General features: G+C 41.2%; 1 protein-coding gene across 2 annotated transcripts; it reads right to left on the reverse strand.

Annotated features, from left to right (window-relative positions):
• Positions 1 to 1274: 1274 nt before the first annotated feature.
• Positions 1275 to 20662, reverse strand: LOC120716197. Of its 2 annotated transcripts, none has more exons than XM_040003635.1 (7): positions 18653 to 18727; positions 17901 to 17948; positions 15727 to 16359; positions 6243 to 7214; positions 5420 to 6007; positions 3883 to 5037; positions 1275 to 3794 (listed from the first exon to the last, which is right to left on the reverse strand). In XM_040003635.1, coding segments are annotated over exons 2-7 (4881 nt in total). In that variant the 5' UTR covers positions 17902 to 17948; positions 18653 to 18727; the 3' UTR covers positions 1275 to 2262. The 2 variants fall into 2 exon arrangements, with proteins under 2 accessions (XP_039859569.1, XP_039859568.1); XM_040003634.1 differs by lacking the exon at positions 18653 to 18727 and adding an exon at positions 20335 to 20662 and having other exon boundaries at positions 1276 to 3794.
• Positions 20663 to 21997: the final 1335 nt, after the last annotated feature.

A 21997-nucleotide genomic window follows, 5' to 3' on the forward strand; every position in this document is an offset into this window, starting at 1 on the left:
CACACGCAGACAGACACACAATGATAACATTTGAATGACAAAGTCACACTGATAACTGTTCTGTTCTTTACATATTTGAATATATTTATGTGCATTTGTTTATTTAATTTATTTATTTATTTTTGGATGAACGTGAAGTGCATAAGATGCCAATAAACACCAAACTAAAACCAAAGAGAAAAATCAGTTGATGTGAATCTTCATCCATCTTTTCTCCTCTGCTTATCCTAATCAGGGGTGGAGCCTATCCCAGCTATCATAGAGAGGCGGGGTACCCCCTGGACAGGTCACCAGTCTGTCGCAGGGTAACACAGAGAGACAGATAGTGTTGGGGAGTAACGGAATACATGTACCGCCGTTACGTATTAAAAATACAAAAGAAAAAGGTGGTATTCAGAATACAGTTACTTTGTTGAAATAAATGGATTACACTGCGGTACTTTCCTGTTTCATTTTGTCGCGGGTCAGGACTGTTTCGGTTTTGTTTGACAGCTACGTTCTGTTGTTCCAGGCGGCAGCGTTACGGTTGCCATGGTTACAGGGTGACGCTCTCGCTCTGCGTGTTTCTTGGGTGAGAGAGCGCCTGTTGTTGTTGTTGTGCTAAGCTAATAGGCAGAATGCAGAATGTAGCCTCATGGGCAGTGTAGTCCGTGCTGCAGGGAGAACGGACTGCCATACCCGTTATGTGAGTGGAAAAGTACGAGCTGTCACCGAGCAGAAACGGGAGCTGGAAGCATGTAAATATAATAATAACCACTGCAGCCAAGAAGAGTGCCTGACGAGCCCAGTTGTAAGTAAGCTATTAAGACTCGACTGTACACTGTGTTCGTGTTTTCCTCTGAAACAATAAGTTCCGTTGGAGCAGTCTTTCAACGCCTCTCTCTGTCTCTGCTAGCAAAGTTGACCCAGACAACAAAGTAAAGCTAGTTTTCGGCTACGAGCCGACACGAACCCGACGTATTAGCCAGAGGTCCCTTTACTACGGTTCGGAGCCGCGGACCTTCAGTAATAGTAATAAATCACATTCATGTAGTTGTAAAATGCATGATAATATGTTAAGTAATCCAAAGTATTCAGAATACGTTACTCTCATTGAGTAACGTAACGGAATACGTTACAGAATACATTTTAGGGCATGTATCCTGTATTCTGTAATGGAATACATTTTAAAAGTAACCTTCCCAACACTGGAGACAGACAACCATTCACACTCACACTCACGGGTTATTTAGAATCACCAATTAACCCCACTAACTGAATGTGTTTGTGTATCAGGGTCATAAATCACATTGTTATAATTACCCAAAATGTGCTCTAAACCCCCAAACCATTCCTTTTATACCTGACTTTTAGGGCCTCCAAGCCTGTAGTTGTGTTCATTATCAGTTAGAGCCCCTCCTCATTCTTTTCTTCTTCTTCTTTGGTGCAATCCTATAAATACAGTGTACCCCTTTTGCCTCTCCCCTTTTCTACAATTCCCCTGTGGGAGAGGTGGGTGTCATTTCTTTCCAACACTTTAAAACACACATATAATGCATATTTAGCCACCTGGATGTTTCTGATTGCGATTTTAATTAGTTATTGTCATTATTAAGCCTGTTTTTGTTAGATGTTATAAGTGTGTAGTATGTGTGTATCATAAATGTGTTTTAGGCGCCATAAATGCTGGCATGAATATATACTCCTTGCTAGCTTGGGAGTTGTGGTGGGTTGAGCTAACCCTCTTCCCCACTGTTTGTATTTGGTCGTCGGAGCTGGAGTGGGCAAATTATTTACTTGGAGGTCTTTCTTTCTTTTACCTTTTTTATCAGACACAACGCAGAATCACACCGGTTACACTTGGACTGTGGGAGGAAAAACCCAGGCAGACACAGGAAAAACATGCAAACTCCACACACTCCAGGTCAGGGAGTCAAACTCGCAACCTTGTGATTGCTTCCACTCTACCAGGTGGCAGATTAATGAGCTGAGACAGGAGACTACATGCTGGTTCCACGTGAGTCTTTTAGTAACTAATACCTATTCAGTCTTTGGAGTTAGTTTAACCAGTCAGAAGCTTTGGTAATGTTGGGATAGTGACTTGTGGTTTAATGGTCAGACTGGAGTCCGACACTGTGTTTAAGGCAGGTTAGACGCACCAGAATTATTTGCTGTTGCGAGGAAATCCCAAACATTTAAAACGTGCAGAACAACAAATCGGTGTTTTTTTAATGTTTTTCCCAGTACAATGAAAGAAAAACAACTGAAATCATTCATTTCTCGTCATGAAATGCTGCAGCCTGACGCGTCACTGACCTCCTTACTTAAGATTTTTTTAATCAATTCACTTAATTGTTGTTCATGTTCTTCCTGTAGTTCGTCCTTGTCCTCCTCAGTTTTTGCATTACTCATTTGTTTTTCATGTTTTTCCACTAGATATTTGATCTTTCTCAGGTTTTCACTATTCTTGATCACACGTTTCACTAAGTCGTTCATTTCCTTCGCGTGTTCTTCCCGCTGAGCATTTAATTCGTCCATGTGTTTCTTTTGGGATTCGTTGAACTCTTCTGCTTTCTGTCTGGCTTTTCTTTCATAGCTCTTCTTTAGGTCCTCCAGTGTTTTCTGATGATTGTTCTCTGTTATTTCCATTTCTCTTCTTATTTGTTCCTCTTGTAATTTGTTGTTTTCGTATTTTATTTTTTCTTGTTTGTAACTTTCCAGCAGTTTGTTTATTCTTTCTTCCTCCTCCTGTCGTCTCTTTTCATCTTCTTGTCTTTGTTTCTCTCGCTCTTCTCTTCGTTCTTTCTCCCAGGCTTCTTGTTTTCGTTGCATCTCTTCTCTGGTCTCTTCCAGATGTCTGTCGACACTTTCCTTTGCCTCTTTTTCCAAATGAATTTGTCTGTCCAACTTTTCAAGTTCTTCTTTGAATTGTTGTCGATATCTTTCTTCTCCAGTGTTCTTTTCCTTTTCTATCTTTTCTCTCATTTCTTCTTCTTTTTTTTTCTTCTCTTGTTCTTCCTTAATTTTGTTCATCATTTCCTTGAGTTCTTCAGCTTTCAGTTTTCTCTCATTTTCTGATTTTTCTCTCTCTTCTGCCATTCTTATTTTCATTGCTTTCATTTCTTGCTTATGTTTTCTTTCAATCTCTTCCTTTTCCTTCTGCATCTCTTCTTCCTTCTCCTTCAGGTTCCTCAGCATCTCGTTGGTGTAGCAGCGTCCTCCATTGTTCTTCACCATGGTGTCAATCTTTGCTATCAGCTCATTGACTTGTGTGCGGTTTTGCTTGTCAGAGTTATTGAACACATGGTATCTTCCTCCACAGTCAGAGATCAGTTTCTTAAGGGAACTATGACATTTATTCTTGATATAATCATCAATAGACTCTCCCATACGTTCCAGATCATCTCCTCTGGTTAAAAGAAAGATGGTGAACTTTTCTGAATTCTTCCCAAAGAATTTCTTGATGAGTTTCAGTGTCTCCTTCTCCTGTTCTGTGAACCTGCCGACCTGCATCACCACCAAGAAGACATGTGGTCCTGGAGCCAGCTGGCTGATACATTTCACCAGCTCTTCTTGAATTTCTTCATTGGTCAGAGCTGTGTCAAACAGACCTGGAGTGTCGACCACAACAACAGGACGACCGTCCACCTCACCCTCTGCCTTCTTACAATAATGTGTAACTGATATTTGACTTGATTTAGCTGTAAACTCATCTCGTCCTAAAATGGTGTTTCCTGTAGAGCTCTTTCCACAGCCGGTCTTCCCAAGCAGCACAATCCTGAGACAGTCTGAGTCCTGTTCTCCACCTTCACCACCTAAAACATGAAAACAGTCAGAGTTAACACTTGCATACTGGATTAAAACTCTGGGTCATTGGAAAATATCACAATCTAAACTACTTACCAGTGACAAGTTTTAAGACTTTCTCCATTTGTGCGTGTAAAAATGTTGTAGTTGTATAACAGCACAGTTGTCTTGTAGGCTGACTAATTTTGTCCACAATCTCAAACATCTCTGGGATCTGCTGTTTGTCCTTGATGTTGAGAACAACTGATCTTCCTCCACAGCTCTGAAGGAGCTTCTGGATGTTCTTATTTACCTTTATAAAGTTAACAACAGCTGTATCTGTAGGATCTGAGTCCACGGTGAACAGAATCATGGTGAAGTCATTGACTCGAGAGCTGAATGCATCCTGGATGGTCTCTAACTCTCTCTTGTCTTCATCAGTGAGAGGAGCCACAGGTAGGACCAGGATGAAGGCATGGACACCCTCAGGATCACAGAGGGAGATACACTTGAATGATTCCTCCATCACTGCCTCCTGAGGTTTTCCATACAAGGCAGGCAGCTCCACCAGGGAAACCCAACGTCCACACACCTCTCCCTGATGTTTAACACACTCTGATGAGTTGGAGGCTGAATGAAGCTCAGTCTGACCTAAAATGGCCTTGACTGCTGACGTCTTCCCTGCTCCTCTCCTCCCACACAGAACCAGGTTCAGACTGGACTTCAGTCTGGGTTTAGCCTCTTCTTTTAATGTTAGATATTTTCCCCAGTTTTTACTCACCATCTCATTCATTCCTGCCATCAACTCTGAGGAATCTGAGAAGGAGTCTTTCCTGTGAAAATTAATGAACTGCTGCCTTTGTTTGGATTCTTCAATGAGTTTATCCACTGAGTTATTCCCTTCCTCATTATGTGTTCGGATGACGATGGAGTGATTAAAAGCATCTCGACCAAACAAGCTCAGGACCAAATTCAGAGTCTGTCTGTTCTCCTCAGTGAAATCAGAAGGTTTGACTAACAGCAGCAGAACGTTTGGTCCAGGAGGACAGAGACTCACACAGCTCTTCATCACTATAAACAGCACTTCCACAGGCAGACTGAAGATGTCGGGTGTTTTTACAACTGTGGGAGGTTTCCTGTTCCTCTCTCCAGAGGCAGCACCAGATTGCTTTCCTTCAAAACCTTTAGACTCTTTTTTCCCAACGAGGAGCTTTTCCAGGGCTGATTTCATTCTTTCACTTTTTCCAAACAGCATTATCCTGAGTTCACGTGCTGCAATATATTAAAAACTTAAACTGGTTAATAACCTTCATACAGACATCATTTTTTTACATTTCATTACACAGTGTGAACTGTTAATGACCGGGCCCCTCAGTCTTGCATTTGAGCTTTGAATCCTTGAATTCCACAAACCTGCATGTTCCTCATGTTCAGTCTCAATGATTATTCAGATCAGCTGACTTTTTATTTACTCATGTTTAGGTTAGAGAGAAGCTGGCAGTCACAGCCTTAAACTGATTCAGGCTGAGGGGCCAGACTAAGTGTGATCCAGGTGACTCGTATGAAGAAGAAATCAAAACTCAAGACTTTCAAACAAGAATGTCAAACTTATGTAAACGTTTTAAAAATACCAGCTAAAAAAAGCTGTACTTACCACAACGTTTGACACGAGGAACTGGCAGTGAAACCGATGTTTCCTCACTGGAAACTTCCTCCCTCATGCTCTTCTTCACCACTGTATCTATGGCTGCTAACAGCTGCTCTTGTTCCAGGTTCTTCTGCCACAACAATTTTTCTCTACATTTCTTGATTATGTCTCCTAACTGTGGATGCTGCAGATTCATTTCTATGGAAGGTGAAGTCTTGTCTTTGGGCATTATCAGAACCAGTGAACGATCAAATGATGGATCACCAAAGAGTTCAAGGACCATTTGTAGCCTCTGTCTGTGATCCTCAGTGAAGGCTGCAGGCTGGAGGACCAGCAGGAACACATGAGGTCCAGGAGCAGAGAGTCTCACACAGTCCTCTACTTGTTTCGTCAGATCTTCTGGGGAGATTTTAGGAGACAGCAGATCTGGAGTGTTGATGAGATCGATTTCTTTCCCCTTCAGCTCTCTTTTGACTCTCAGACAGAGGTCTGCTTTATCCTCAGAGCTGAACACAGTCACTCCCAGTATGAAGTTGCCCACTGAGCTCCTGTTAGACCAGCTGTTCCCCAGCAGAACGACCCTCAGCTCAGACACTGGGGGAAAAAATAAAATGAGTGCATGTGTTAAAACATTTATGTGATGTTTATGTTAGTCACTAATTTTTGTAGTAAACAAATAATTTATGTCTCAGTGTACGGTGATGATTGATTGAAATGATTCTGCTCGTCTCCCCAAACAGGTTTTTGAACATTTTTACTAATTTCCTTCAAACCAGATTATGTCAGCTCAGGGAGAGTACAACCTTGACTGAACTGGAGACAAACTCACTGTCTGTTCTTCGGTCGGGCACAAGTCGGACGGTTTTATTGAGTTCTTTTCTTTCTTCTTCAGGTTTTTCGTTCTTTATTTCATCTTTCTGTTTTTTATTTTCATTAATTTCTTGTTGCAGTTGTGTTTGTGTTCTCATCAGTTCTTCTTTTAGTTCCTTTTCTTTCTGGTTCCAGCGTTTCTGTAACAGGTTAAACTCTTTTCTGTGTGCTTCCTCTTTCTGCTGCATTTCTTCTTCATGCTGTTGCACCAGTTTTGAATTGATTTGATTTTCTTTTCTTGTTATTTCATATTTTTCTCTTTCCTGCTTAAACTCTTCTTGGAGCTTTTTCTGCTTTTCTTCCTCCTCCTGACGTATTCTTTCAATTTGCCTGGACTGATTTTCCTGCCACTCTTTTTCTTTCCTCTCCCAGTCCTCTTGCTTTTCTTGCTTTGTCTTCTCTGCAGTGAGGATGAGGAAGCTTTCTTTGTTTTCTTGCAGCATGTCTTCAATCTTCTCCATTAACACTTTGTGCTCATTGGTAAACATGTTGTAGTGTCTTCCATCACAGTCCTGAAGGATCTTGTTCACAGAGATGCTTGTTTCTTTCCACTGATGTCTGTACGTGCTGATGATCATCGAGTGTTTAAAGGAATCTTCTCCAAACAAACTCAGGATGAACTTCAGAGTTTTTCTGTTCTCCTCAGTGAAATCAGAAGGTTTGACCAACAGCAGCAGAACGTTTGGTCCAGGAGGACAGAGACTCACACAGCTCTTCATCTCCTCTCTCACTCCCTGCACAGACAGACTGAACATGTCGGGAGTTTTCACCACTGTTACTGGTTTTTCTTTCCACGCTCCACCAGCATCTTCACAGTGTTTAGCTGGAGAAATATTTCTGAACTGAAAATAATTTTTCTTTGTGATGAAGTTTCCAAGTGTCGTCTTTTCTTCCTCGTTTTTCCCAAACAGCACAATCCTGAGTCCACGAGCTGCCAAACAACAAGGAATAAGAAGAGTTTAGTGATGCGCTCATCAGCGTCTTAACATGATGCATCTCAATATATCAATAATCAAATAAATAATCAGTAATTAAAACACTTTTTAAGACACACAAGACTGATTTTTCCATCTGAACTTATTTTAATTTCACTGTCTGTTTCTGTTTGCAGATCTCCCCATCATTTCACACTCGGGGGACACAGAAGCAAGAGCCCAGCACAGAAGGACGATGTATTAATAACAACACACGTGACTTTACTGGAGGTGGGTTGCAAAGTGGTTTGTGTGATATTATCTTTTGGGAGACTCCTGTTTCATTTCCTGTCAAAACAACACAAAACAAAACAAAAAAAACAGAACAAAAAAAGTTGCTGGTTGAAGAAAATTAACTTTAAGTCAAAATTTGTCAGGGGTATAAATAATTATGGGCTTGACTGTATATCCATATATACTGTCCACACTTACAGTGGAGTGTTTATATAGTGGAGTCACTGTGTTAAGCATTTAACTTGCATGTTTAAATCACATGATGCATATAGGTCAAATATATCTATGAAAAATATTGTACCACTTTTTGTATAACACATGCTTATCAATACTGTATGAAAATGTAATAATTAGGATCAATAAGTAACTGTTACAGTCCACGGGACAGACCGAGTGGAGAGAGTGAGGTGGACCCCGGAGCAGACACAGGTGAGGTGAGAAAACTTACTTAGCATAGATAGCAGCTCACGTCTGGCATGCACACCCACACCTGTCGAACTGATCAAGTGTTAACTGCTGGTTTGCAGACTTTCTGACTCACTTTGGCCATAAAACTGACAAAGGGACCCAAATTAGTGATGGATGGAAGAGCAGTTTGCAAGAAGTTAGTGTAGTTAATGTGTTATAAGTGGAAGATTAAAAGAAAGAACAAAGGATGAAAGGGGACCTGATGGCAGTGTGTGTGTGGGGGGGGGGGGGGGGGGGGTCGCTAATCCTATACAAGTCCTATATATATATATATATATATATATATATATATATATATATATATATATATATATATATATTAGGGGTGCAACGATACACAAAATTCACGGTTCGGTTCGGTTCGATACTTTGGTGTCACGGTTCGATATTTTTTCGATACAAAAAAATGTTCATGCCTTTTTAATTTGTCATTTATTAAAATTATAAATATATATTTTAACTCAAAAGTACAGTTTTTAAATTTAACCCTAACCCTTGTGCGCGTTTTTTATTTTGACAGCGAATGCGCACCTGCGGACCACTTATGTGCACCCCTGGTTATTTAGCTCGTCATATTGCAGCCACAGAAATTCTTTTGTCCATGAAACCATAAAGCTGCACTTTCTTTTTGCCTTATAGTCTGATTTGTCATAACTTCTCCGTTTTGTGGTAAGCTTTTCTTTGGCTGTCACTTCTTCACCCTGACCTGTCTTATTTGGCTCAGCAGAACTAAAATATATATCGTGCTGCTTTTACACACGGACTCACATAAGCTCAGCGATTCTCTGCGCGATCAACCTCTCACATGTTTAAGCTTGCTGCGGGAGATTTCACTTGTCATGTTTGCATAGTAAGCTAACGATTAATAAGACGATGTCAGAGGAATTGGTGCACAAATTATCATCACTCACAGATCAGTGCTGTCGCTCTCTATACACAGTTCGCACGATTGCAAAGTGAAAGCAAAAAAACAAGCGCAAATTCAAACGCGATTTCAATATGTCACATATTGACAGTGGCTCACCGATGCCAATGACATAATTACCCAGCTACATTTCTGAAAGAATGCAAAAGCATTGACATATATTTTCCTTCCTACAATAAGCCCGACGGGCAGGGTAGCCCGTCTGAAAAAAATCGCTAGCCCCAGGACGTCGGGCTAGCGATTTTGCGAGCCCTGTATCTGATTGAGGAATTACTCATCTTTGGAAAAGAGAGTTTATTACAGAGAAATGGCTCTTTCCAAAATAAAAGCTATACTATCCGCTTCTTCTGGGCTATATTCTCAGCAGCATAAGGAGAATCATGTGCTAACAGCTGTCTAAATGACTCGGCTAAAGTTAGTAGCATGCTTGCTTTTTTTTGTCTGCTTCCACTTGTCTTTGCACTAGGATGATGTCGGCGTAAATGTGCAGTCATATTCGTTGTGTTCCCACTAGTGCTTTCAGGTTAATCTCGTTGAAATGACCTTAACGCCACAACACGGCAAATCTCCGTTAACGAGCTACCGCCGATCGCTCCGTGCATGGGGCTAGACGGCCAACACGTTAACGAGCTAACTGCGCTAACACACTAGTTCACACCCATGTAATTAAGCATTGCTTGGCACATCCAACATACTGTTTTACTTTAGTCCATGACTCGCTTACCTTCAGGGTCATACGTCACATGAAAACCAAAATAATTCCAAACGCCAGATCTGAATGAGAGTGGGGGAGGTCCATCTTGCAAGGAGAGCTTAACTTCTGTCTTGCTAGCTTGCCCTGCGCTCTTCCTTCTGACTATGCTGTCTGTGTTGAGCGCTCAGTGGATCTGCGCTCGACAGTGCAGCCTAGGCGGAGTAGTCGAACGCAGATTCACTGAGCGCTCAACACAGACAGCATCGTCAGAAGGAAAGTTGATAAAATAAATTACAAATGTTGTATTGTTCGATACATATGCGTACCGAACCGAAAGCACTGTATCGAACGGTTCAATATCGATACGAATATCGTTGCACCCCTAATATATATATATTAGGGGTGCAACGATACACAAAATTCACGGTTCGGTTCGGTTCGATACTTTGGTGTCACGGTTCGATATTTTTTCGATACAAAAAAATGTTCATGCATTTTTAATTTGTCATTTATTAAAGTTATAAATATATATTTTAACTCAAAAGTACAGTTTTTAAATTTAACCCTAACCCTTGTGCGCGTTTTTTATTTTGACAGCGAATGCGCACCTGCGGACCACTTATGTGCAGCCCTGGTTATTTAGCTCATCATATTGCAGCCACAGAAATTCTTTTGTCCATGAAACCATAAAGCTGCACTTTCTTTTTGCCTTATAGTCTGATTTGTCATAACTTTTCCGTTTTGTGGTAAGCTTTTCTTTGGCTGTCACTTCTTCACCCTGACCTGTCTTATTTGGCTCAGCAGAACTGAAATGCTTTTACACGCTCACTCACATAAGCTCAGCGATTCTCTGCGCGATCAACCTCTCACATGTTTAAGCTTGCTGCGGGAGATTTCACTTGTCATGTTTGCGTAGTAAGCTAACGATTAATAAGACGATGTCAGAGGAATTGGTGCACAAATTATCATCACTCACAGATCAGTGCTGTCGTTCTATACACAGTTCGCACGATTGCAAAGTGAAAGCAAAAAAACAAGCGCAAATTCAAACGCGATTTCAATATGTCACATATTGACAGTGGCTCACCGATGCCAATGACATAATTACCCAGCTACATTTCTGAAAGAATGCAAAAGCATTGACATATATTTTTCCTACAATAGCCCGACGGGCAGGGAAGAGATAGATTTTGGTAGCCCGACTGAAAAAATCGCTAGCTCCGGGACGTCGGGCTAGCGATATTGCAAGCCCTGTATCTGATTGAGGAATCACTCATCTTTGGAAAAGAGAGTTTATTACAGAGAAATGGCTCTTTCCAAAATAAAAGCTATACTATCCGCTTCTTCTGGGCTATATTCTCAGCAGCATAAGGAGAATCATGTGCTAACAGCTGTCTAAATGACTCGGCTAAAGTTAGTAGCATGCTTGCTTTTTTTTGTCTGCTTCCACTTTTTCTTTGCACTAGGATGATGTCGGCGTAAATGTGCAGTCATATTCGTTGTGTTCCCACTAGTGCTTTCAGGTTAATCTCGTTGAAATGACCTTAACGCCACAACACGGCAAATCTCCGTTAACGAGCTACCGCCGATCGCTCCGTGCATGGGGCTAGACGGCAAACACGTTAACGAGCTAACTGCGCTAACACACTAGTTCACACCAATGTAATTGAGCATTGCATGGCACATCCAACATACTGTTTTACTTTAGTCCATGACTCGCTTACCTTCAGGGTCATACGTCACATGAAAACCAAAATAATTCCAAATGCCAGATCTGAATGTTGCAAGTAGAGCTTAACTTCTGTCTCGCTAGCTTGCCCTGCGCTCTTCCTTCTGACTATGCTGTCTGTGTTGAGCGCTCAGTGGATCTGCGCTCGACAGTGCAGCCTAGGCGGAGTAGTCGAACACAGATTCACTGAGCGCTCAACACAGACAGCATCGTCAGAAGGAAAATTGATAAAATAAATTACAAATGTTGTATTGTTCGATACATATGCGTACCGAACCGAAAGCACTGTATCGAACGGTTCAATATCGATACGAATATCGTTGCACCCCTAATATATATATATATATATATATATATATATATATATATATATATATATTTTTTTTTTTTTTTTTTTTTTTTTTGTCCACCTCTGGCAGTTGTGCCAGAGGTGCATATACATATATGCCTTATAATGGAAAATAAAATGTGTTTATGAAATCTGTAAATCACTGTATTGAGTTGTCTGTGAAGGTTCTCAGTCATCCAGGTCATCGTAGTCAAAGGAGCTTGCAAAGAAAAGCGTCTGGACTTCTTTAAGTTACTTGAAAACGTTTCACCTCTCATCCGAGAAGCTTCTTCAGTTCTAAGGTCAAATGGTGGAGAGTCCCAGATATAAACCTAGTGGGAGTGACCCCCCACAGAGGGACAAAAGGACCCCCTGATGATCCTCTAATCGCCTGAGCCAAGGTGTGAAACTGGGTGTGGGTCCCAATCAGCCAGAGTTTCGGGTGAGTTCATTGTGAAACCTGGCCCCACCTTATCATGCGAATTCCTGAGGTCAGATGGCCCAGGATGTGAGTGGGCGTTAAGGCGTCTGGGAAGGGAACTCAAAACTGGATTATAGATGGCAGAGAGTTGGTGTCGTAAACCATCGCCTCTGTTCAAAGATGGTCGCTCACAGTGGACATAGATGGCTTCTTTCACTCCTCTTTCAAACCATCTGTCCTCTCTGTCCAAAATGTGAACATTGGCATCCTCAAAGAGTGACCTTTGACCTTTAGATGCAGATGGACTGCTGAGTCTTGTCCTGTGGAGGTGGCTCTTCTGTGCTGTGCCATGCGCTTGTGAAGTGGCTGTTTGGTCTCTCCAATGTAGAGGTCTGGGCATTCCTCGCTGCACTGTACAGCAAACACCACATTGTTAAGTCTGTGTTTTGGCGTTTTGTCTTTCGGGTGAACCAGTTTCTGTCTGAGTGTGTTGCTGGGTCTGAAATGCACCGGGATGTCATGCTTGGAGAAAACTCTCCTGAGTTTCTCTGATACACCGGCTACATAGGGGATGACAATGTTGTTGCGTCTGTCCTTCTTATCCTCCCTCGCTGGTGTCTGGTCTTCTTTTCTCTGCCTCTTTGCTGACTTTAAGAACGCCCATTTAGGATAGCTGCACGTTTTGAGTACTTCTTTTACATGTGTGTGTTCCTTCTTTTTTCCTTCAGGCTTAGAGGGAACATGTTCTGCCCGGTGGTGTAGCGTCCTAATTACTCCAAGTTTGTGTTCCAGAGGGTGATGGGAGTCAAAGAGGAGGTACTGGTCCGTGTGTGTGGGCTTCTGGTAAACTTCGATGTTGAGTTTGCCGTTCTCTTCAATGTGCACGGCGCAGTCCAGGAAAGGCAAACAGTTGTCCTTTGTGTCTTCCCTGGTGAACTTGATGTTTTTATCCACAGCGTTAATGTGCGCAGTGAAGGATTCCACTTCTTGTGTCTTGATTTTGACCCATGCCTTCCTTTCCACTTCCTCCATGTAAAGGTTGGCTACAATAGGTGACACGGGGGAGCCCATGGCACAGCCATGTTTTTGTCTGTAAAAGCCTTCGTTGTATTTGAAATATGTAGTGGTGAGGCAGAGGTCTAACAGTGTGCAGATCTGATTGGGTGTGAAGTTGGTCCTGTCCTCCAAGGAGCTGTCTTCTTGTAGTCGTTTTCTGACAGTCTCCACGGCCTCCGTGGTGGGTATGCAAGTGAAGAGAGAGACTACATCAAAGGACACCATGGTTTCATCTGGATCCAGGGTAAGTTTCTGGACCTTGTCGGTGAAGTCGGTGGAGTTCTTGATGTGGTGTGGGGTGTTCCCCACGAGAGGAGCAAGGATGGTAGCAAGGTGTTTAGCAATGTTATAAGTGGCTGAGTTTATGCTACTGACTATGGGTCTGAGTGGGAGAGCTTCTTTGTGGATTTTAGGAAGTCCGTAAATGCAGGGTATGGCATCCCCTGGGTAAAGGCGGTGATATGTGAGGCGGTCAGTGATTTTGTCCTTTTCAAAGTCTTGAAGGCAAGCTATAACTTTCTTTTTGTAGCTGCTTGTGGGGTCTCGCTTTAAGGCTTCGTAGGTATTGTTGTCACTGAGGAGAGTAGTGATCTTTGTATGGTAATCTGTAGTGTTTAGTATTGAGTTTTTATTTACGCTCCAACTATTTTGGAATCAGGGTTTTATTTGTATATATTTGAAGATATTGGCTGAGAAATCAGATGATGTGGGCTGATATTGAAATCAGCTGATCTGAAGGTATCATGGCTGAGCCAATGATTGATGTGTAATTTTAGCTTCATATATCAAATAGTTTTCAGATGCCTATCAATCTGACCTTCATGTCTGATTTTGTCCTGCACATTGAAATCTGAGGCAATGTTTGAACATGAATATCTCAACAACTTTTAAAGATTATTCTCAACTACTCAGAGTGGCCGTCGACCAGCGCATCCAAGACGGAGGCGTGGCAAGAGAGGTGGGCTACATGCTAGACTAAAGGCTAGAGCCACACGACCACCTCTGCCTAGCCTTTTGTTAGCCAACGTCTGCTCTCTCGAAAACAAGATGGATGAGCTGAGAACCAGGATAACATCTCAACATGAGATCAGAGAGTGCTGTGCTCTGATTTTTACGGAAACCTGGACTACGGGAAGCTCGCTAGACTAGGCAATACAGTTACAGACACACATCAGCAAACACGAGACCGCTCACACAGATGCCGTGTTTGTTGTTGCCGTGGATTTTAATCACTGCAACCTCAGGACTGTGCTCATGAGGTTCCATCAATATGTGGGAACATCACGTCTACAGCAATGTAAGGGAGGCAAACAAGGCAGTGCCTCGCCCGCACTCTGGACAGTCCGACCACATTTCTGTGTTCCTCTGTCCAGCACACAGGCAGCTCCTCAAACGAGCCCCGAACAAAATGGTAAATGGCCTGTATTTGTATAGCGCTTTACTTAGTCCCTACATTCAGTCATCCACCCATTCACACACACATTCACACAAACATTCACACCCAAAAAATACTAAAGTTTGGAGCAAAGAGATCTGATTTGGTGCTTCAGGACTGCGTTGATGTTACAAACTGGGGTGTGTTTAAGACCGCTGGCATAAGACAGGAGAGTTCTGTGAATTTAGAGGAATATGCATCAGTGGTTACCAGCTACATCAGCACATGCATTAGCAATATTGTCCCCACCAAGCGCTACAAACATATCCAAATCAGAAACCATGGTTGACTCTGAGGTACCTTCCATGCTACATGCACGCTCCACTGCATTTGCGTCTGGTGACGCTGTGGGGGACAAAAAGGCCAAATAAGACCTGCGTAGATCCATCAGGGAAGCCAAGAGGCAATACAGACCGAAGCTGGAAGGACACTACAACAGCTCAGATTTCCGACGCATGCGGCAGGGCCTTCAACAAATTACTGATTTCCAGCAGAGGAGCAGCAGGGTCACAGTCAGCTCCAACACACTACCAGATGAGCTGAATAAGTTCTACACCTCAACACCAACCAACTCAGAGGGATTCTACCAGCAGAGGCAGCACGGAGCTCTTCACTCACTGTGGCTTCAACTGAGGTGTGGAAGGTTCTGAGGAGGACTAACCCCGAGAAGCAGCTGGCCCTGACAACATCCCTGGCCGTGCTTTTAGGGTCTGCTCTTCAGAGCTCGCTGAGGTGTTTACAGACATTTTCAGTTTGTCCCTCACCCAGTCAGCTGTGCCCACCAGTCCACCACCATAGCGCCCCTCCCCAAGAAAAACAACATAATCTGTTTGAATTATTAGACTAATATCTGGAAACTCCAGTATTTTGTTCCTATTGGATGGGAAAATATGCTGATATTTGTCTGTGTGGTATAATTTCTCACATTTGCTCAATCCACCATGAACGTTGAGGCATTTTCTTCATTTCTGTGACTAAAAGTTTCACCTTAAAAAGTACTGATTTCATGGCATTGTGTCACTAGTTGTTATTAATTAATTAATTTTTATTTCTATAGTGTTTTTAAATATGGGCCTTACTGAACTTATTTATATTTTGTCCTCCTGCCAGCAGAAGAGCTCAGAGTACAGAGAGACCCAACAAACATTTAAAAGTAATAAAATGTTTTCCTGAACTCACCAGCAGCTCGAGCAGGATCCATGTTTGCAGGCACTGACAGCTGATGTTTCAGGGTTTGATGAGAACCATCTGCTCCAGTTTCAGATAAATCACAGCTCACATGCTTTTCCTTGTTCTCTCTCACAATCTGACTGAAGCGTGTCAACAGTTCCTGAAGTTCAAGATCTTTCTGTTTTAAATATCTGTATCTGCACATGGTGACCAGGTGCTTCAATGCTGGATGCTGCTTGTAATTTTCTGTGTAAGCTAATTGTTCCTCTGTAGGTGATGACATCAATATCAACGAGTGTTCAAATGACTGATCACCAAAGTCTTCCAGGACTGTTTGCAGCCTCAGTCTTTGCTCCTCAGTGAAGTCTTCAGGCTGTAGAACCAGCAGGAACACATGAGGTCCAGGATCAGAGAGCCTCACACAGGTTTCTATCAACTCTGTCAGTTTGTCCTCAGAGATGTTTGGATGCAGCAGATCTGGAGTGTTGATCAGAACGACTTCTTTCCACCTGCACCGCCCGCTGACCCTCACACAGCAGTCTGGTTCCTCAGTGCTGAACACGGCCCCTCCCAGTATGAAGTTCCCCACGTCTCTCCTCTGAGACCAGCTGTTCCCCAGCAGGACAACCCTCAGCTCAGACACTGGCATCAAAACACAACGACAACAGGGAGTCAACAAAACAGAGCCAGGATCAGTCTAAGATGTTTATTGTCTTAAAATCATGTTTGCTGATCATCAGAGAGGAAACATGTGATAAATAGTTTGAGGAATCTTCTCCAGAAAAACATTAATACCCATAAAATATACATTAATTTGCAAATGTTAAAAAACAGTCATTCATCAACAAATACATCATGCTATTTCCAAAAAATGGTTTTGATAGTTCGAGAAAGAAACCCTGCAATATTATTTGTGTTTTGAATGAAAAATGTGATTTAATTTAGGTTCAACAACATTTTTCAGTTTTGTCATTTCCAAATGAAACAGACACTGCCCGACCACAACAAACTCACACCTGGATTCAACCAACAGGTTCCACTGCAAAATGTCATGCTAACTATGTGTATACAGTATAATTCATTGCATGCAAACTCCATGTGCTTCACATAAAAGATGGAAACATAAAGACCCATACAAATCAACAGTGCTTTGAGGCAATTAAAAAATAATGTATAATTAAAGTTAACATTCAAACACACAATAGAAAGAAACTCGTGGAATTGGCACTAAACATCTGTGTAACTAAGAAAAACACTGATCAGTGAAATTAATCTGCAGAAAATGTTTCAGTTTGATTGGGAGCAGAAACACTGGGAAAGTGATGCATACATCATGTCTAGTTATCAGGATGTGACCTGGAGTTTGTTCCAGTTGGTCAGGTCCAGGTTCTGTAGTGTTTTGTTTTTTTTAATAATAGTTTTTTTTTAGCCTTTTTCAGCTTTATTTGATAGATGCAATGAAGAAAGGACAGAGACAGAGGGGCAGACATGCGGCAAAGGGCCACGGGTTGGACTAGAACCCAGGCCGGCTACTCTCAGCCGTTTGGTACATGGTCGCCCACTCAAAGCCAAACCAGTGCCTGAGAGTCTGTCGTGTTATGTCATCCAAAACAAAGATGACAGCTGACTGAATATACTGGATTGTCAACTTTTTTCCATCAGTGGATATTTTCTGACTCAGATTGTGAAATCAGGGATCATGAAACATTATTTTCACACATGGATTGACCCCAGAGTCTAGACATTAACCACACAGAATCTTTGGGAGGTGCTGTTAGACTTTCCCATCAGCGAGATGCACAACTGGGGCAGGGACAGCTCAGTAGGTAGAGGGGTCGCCCCATGATCGGAAGGCTGGGGTTTGAATCCATTGAGACACCCTTGAGCAAGGTACTGTCCCTACACACAGCTCCCTGAGTGCCTGCTTAGTGGCTGCCCACTGCTTCGCTGAGTGAATGGATCAAATACAGAGAAAAAAAAAAAGTAATTTCCCCACGGGATCAATAAAGTATACATTATTATTATTAAACTGTGGATGGAAATAATACTGTGATGCTGCATAAGGTTATATAAATAGAAATAATATCACAATGAATATGTACCATATCAAAGTTAGTCCAAAGAAATATTACAGTGTGACTTTTTGGGCCAAACAGTTTATATTTGAGTCAAGATTAACTTACTGTTGGGGGGAATAAACTCATAGCTGCTTGTTCGCTGCTGAGGCACCTCTGTGAATATAAAAAGAAAAACAGTCACACACAAACCTAAACTGTGTCAAATTCCCACAGTGATGAAATTTCTTTGTTGACAGTGAAGGAGAAAGTGGGAAAAACCAGTTTCCAACATATAATGTTGCAGCAAATATACAGGAAGAGAATGTTTTTATCCAAGCGTCTGTTGCACCGAAACTTATGATCTGTTAAATGTAACTAATAATATAAGAGTGTGATGAGTGCTGATGATGAACTCTTTACTTTACAATATAAAGCACATTGACTGTTGTTGTGATTTAATGGTATAAAAATAAAACTGAAAATGATAAAACATGAACTGGAATATTGAAACATGGCAACAAAAAGCCTCAAAGATATCAGATCAGAGATGATCAGCAACAACATCCCAGAAATGTCAAACCTGCCCAGGTTTAAAACAAAAACACTCCCAGAAATGCTGTCAGTGAAAGAACAATAAATAAATAAATAAATAAATGAAGATTGAAACTCAAAGAACAAACTGGATAATTAAGAAGATCAAATCTCATCACATTTAAAACAGTTTCAGTTCAACCACAACAGTAAAAGAGGAAAAGAGAAAAACGTAAAAAGATAAATAAAATGAGTGATTAGAACAAGGACAAAAGGAAGTAGTTTTATCCACGAGGACATCGAGCACTTGTGAAGCGTTAAACATGGAGCTTCCTGCTTAAACACACCTGTGTAGCTCTCTGCTGAATAGTGATGGAATTTCCGGCTCTTTTTAGAGAACCGGCTCTTTCGGGTCCGCTCACTAAAAAGAGCCGGTTCTTTCGGCTCCAAACCGGCTCTTCAGGTTGTTTTGTTGCTTTAATTAATTAATTATGATCAACAATATAAAATTATGCACAAAAGGAATTAGTAATGTAAAAAAAAAAACGTGGTTTTCTTTATGTATGTCTATATATAAATATTTATGGGGGCCCCCAGAGACAAAGCACGTACAAACTCCAAAACACATTTCTAGCGTTAACTGAACTTCCAAAACGAGCTGCCTAGATCACTTAAATTGTCTATTGTTTTTGTATATATTGTACACAATAATAAAAAAAAAAAAAAAACTTAATTTACCTGTTACTACCACACACCCAATCCGATTGTTGGTACTTCCTGGCTTGCGTAGCCACTAGGTAACAAAAGCTCAACACGGCCCCTAGCATCCTGGAGCACTTCTGTTGTGTTTTGGAGTGTGTACGTGCTTTGTCTCTAGGGGCCACTGTAAATATACTTTTATTTATTCACTCCACATAAAATGTAATAAATAAATTATAAAATACAAAAACCAACTATTTACATTTCAACTTTTAACTACTTAAATTTTCAGCTTTTTCCTTTTAAACAAAATTAAAGAGAAACAACACAAAACACTGCAAACCACAACACAATTAAATATAAATTAAAATATGGAAAAAAGGGGAAAAAAAGAACGCCCAGATCTTTAATTAAGGGAAAGGTTGGCATTTAGAAATATTAATATCACACTCAACTGACTGCGTTTTATCTTCCCATTGCACTGATGAGTGGACAGTTCTTAGGTGCCTGTGCATGTTGTTTGTGGAGCCGGCTCTATATGATATCCTTTTCTTGTAGACTCTACACTCTGCCTTTGTTTTGTCAATAAGATTGAAATGGTTCCAGACTTTGCTTCTTTTCTTGGTGTCACTCATTTTCTTTACTGTACCTTTCCAATGTGATGATGTTGTCTCTTGTTGTTGCTCCCAGCTCTCTTTCTTTCCCTCCTGCTCTTGTTGTGTGCTACTGCTGTTGCGAGTGTAACTACCGCCCCCTCAGCTCAGCGCTGAGCAGAGGGGGCAGGGGCACAAACGCAAGGCTCTGTTTGCCGTCTCTGCTTAGGGTAAACACAAGGGTGACTTGCAGCGTGAACCGAAAAAAGTGAAAGCGAGGGCAAGAGAAATAAAAGACAAAACAAATCCCCCCCCCACGGCTCGCATCGTTCACGTCAAAGAACCGGCTGTAAGAGCCATTTCGTTCGCGACCGACCCATCACTACTGCTGAAGGCCGCCCAAATCCAACATGGCGGATGAGCAATGATTACGAATGTGACGGTTAACACGAACAAACAAACAAACAAACAAACAAACACTGACGTTATCTAACTGAGGACCATCAGAGTCAGACTGGGATCTCTCTGAAATCAAACAGTGATAATAAAAAGCTTTGTGCGGTCGGTCTGTTCACTTCCGTCTGTTTCCGCTTCAGCAGCTGAAGTTAATCTGATTTTACCTGAAAACTGAAAGTTTCTACATTTCTGTCAGTTTATTAAAAGAAACATCAGAAAACTGCGTCCTGCTCAGTTCCTGTGATAAAAACCAGCTGACAGTGTGATCAGCCGATACTCACCCATCGATCCGGATCGATCAAAATAATCCTTTTAACGTGTTAGAGTCACCGGATCAGCGTTGATCCATCGATGTCAGCACAGCCGCTTCATGCAGAAACTTCTTAATGCTTTACATTTAAACGTGTTTCTAATCAGATGATTTGTTCTGCTCAGAGTTGAAATTTAACGTAAAAACAACTGAAACACTTCAGTCTGTCCCCGCTGAGGCGGAGCACACCGAGGATCCAGCACAGGTCTCACATCGGTTTCGGTTTTATTTGTCATATGCAAGTTAGCACAGGTCCAACATCGCAATGACATGTGTTTGACGAGCAGAAGACAGTCAGCAGCAGCATGGTACAGTAGAAAAAAATAAAATACTAAAAAATAAATAGAAAAATAGTAAAGAGCAAAATATTAATAAGATGTAGTAAAAGAAAAAACAGATTTTCAGTTAACTGACAATATATATATATATATATATATATATATATATATATATATATATATATATATATATATATATATAAAAAATATATATATATATAATTTATATATATATATATATATATATATATATTTTTGTATATATATATATATATATATATATATATATATATATATATAAAAATATATATATAAATATATATATATATATATATATATATATATATATATATATTTTTTTTTTTTTTTTTTTTTTTTTTCTGACTCTGGCTGATATCTAAAACCTGATTCTGCCACTTTATTTTTTTTAATTCAGATTTTGTGTCACATGCTGTGCAGCCGATGATTAAATTCCACCACATGGGGGTGTAGCTCAGTGGCAGAGCATTTGACTGCAGATCAAGAGGTCTCTGGTTCAATTCCAGATGCCCCCTGTGGGGGGCTCAGTGTGCCCTTCGGTCTCTCTGCTGTAGAGATGATCGTTGGTACTTTCATCTATTGTCTCAATATGCAAATCTATGAAATGCTGAGGACTGTGTGCTGCAGCTGCCCAGAACCCAAAGTGCTGATCTTCACTCAGTAAAGGGATTTTCAGCATTCTGTAACAACAGCCAAGCAGAATCATGAAGACTGTGATAAACAACATTTATAACATGTTTCCTGTTTCACTGCACAATAACAGACAAGCTGTTTTCATCACAGCAGGAACATTATTAGTTTGTTACAGAGGCGTCACCTTTACTGTAACAGGCTGAGCTCACAGGAGTCTCAGTCGATGTCAGACTGAACTGCAACATAATCGACAGTTTTTAGGAGATGAGTTTTGTTACTGTCACTTGAGTTTGGTCTGTTTGGAGGTCACAGCTGGATCGGTGAGCTTCACAGAGCTGTCCGCCTTCAGACTCGACGGTTTCCTGGATATAAGAAAAACAGAAGAAGAAGAAAGTCAGGTGACATAAAACACTTAAAGCTAACAAAGGGAAAGCTCCAGAGCAGCAATGTCAAACTGCTTCAGTGGCCACCTCTCTCCATCACTGAGTCAGTCTCAACTTTACGGCATTTAAAACATGTTTTTAATAACTAGATTATTTTGATGCTGCTGAGGCTTCACTGACTTAAATGTTAGTTGTAAACAGCTATATCATATAACTGCAGCTGTAGCTGTGATCAGACATCCCCCTGCAGACCCTGAAGCTGAGCTCTGAGGTCCTCACAAACCTGCTGGAGCCAGCTTCC

Source organism: Simochromis diagramma, unplaced genomic scaffold, assembly GCF_900408965.1.
Source record: "Simochromis diagramma unplaced genomic scaffold, fSimDia1.1 OVJJ01000583.1, whole genome shotgun sequence".
Lineage (NCBI taxonomy): Eukaryota > Metazoa > Chordata > Actinopteri > Cichliformes > Cichlidae > Simochromis > Simochromis diagramma.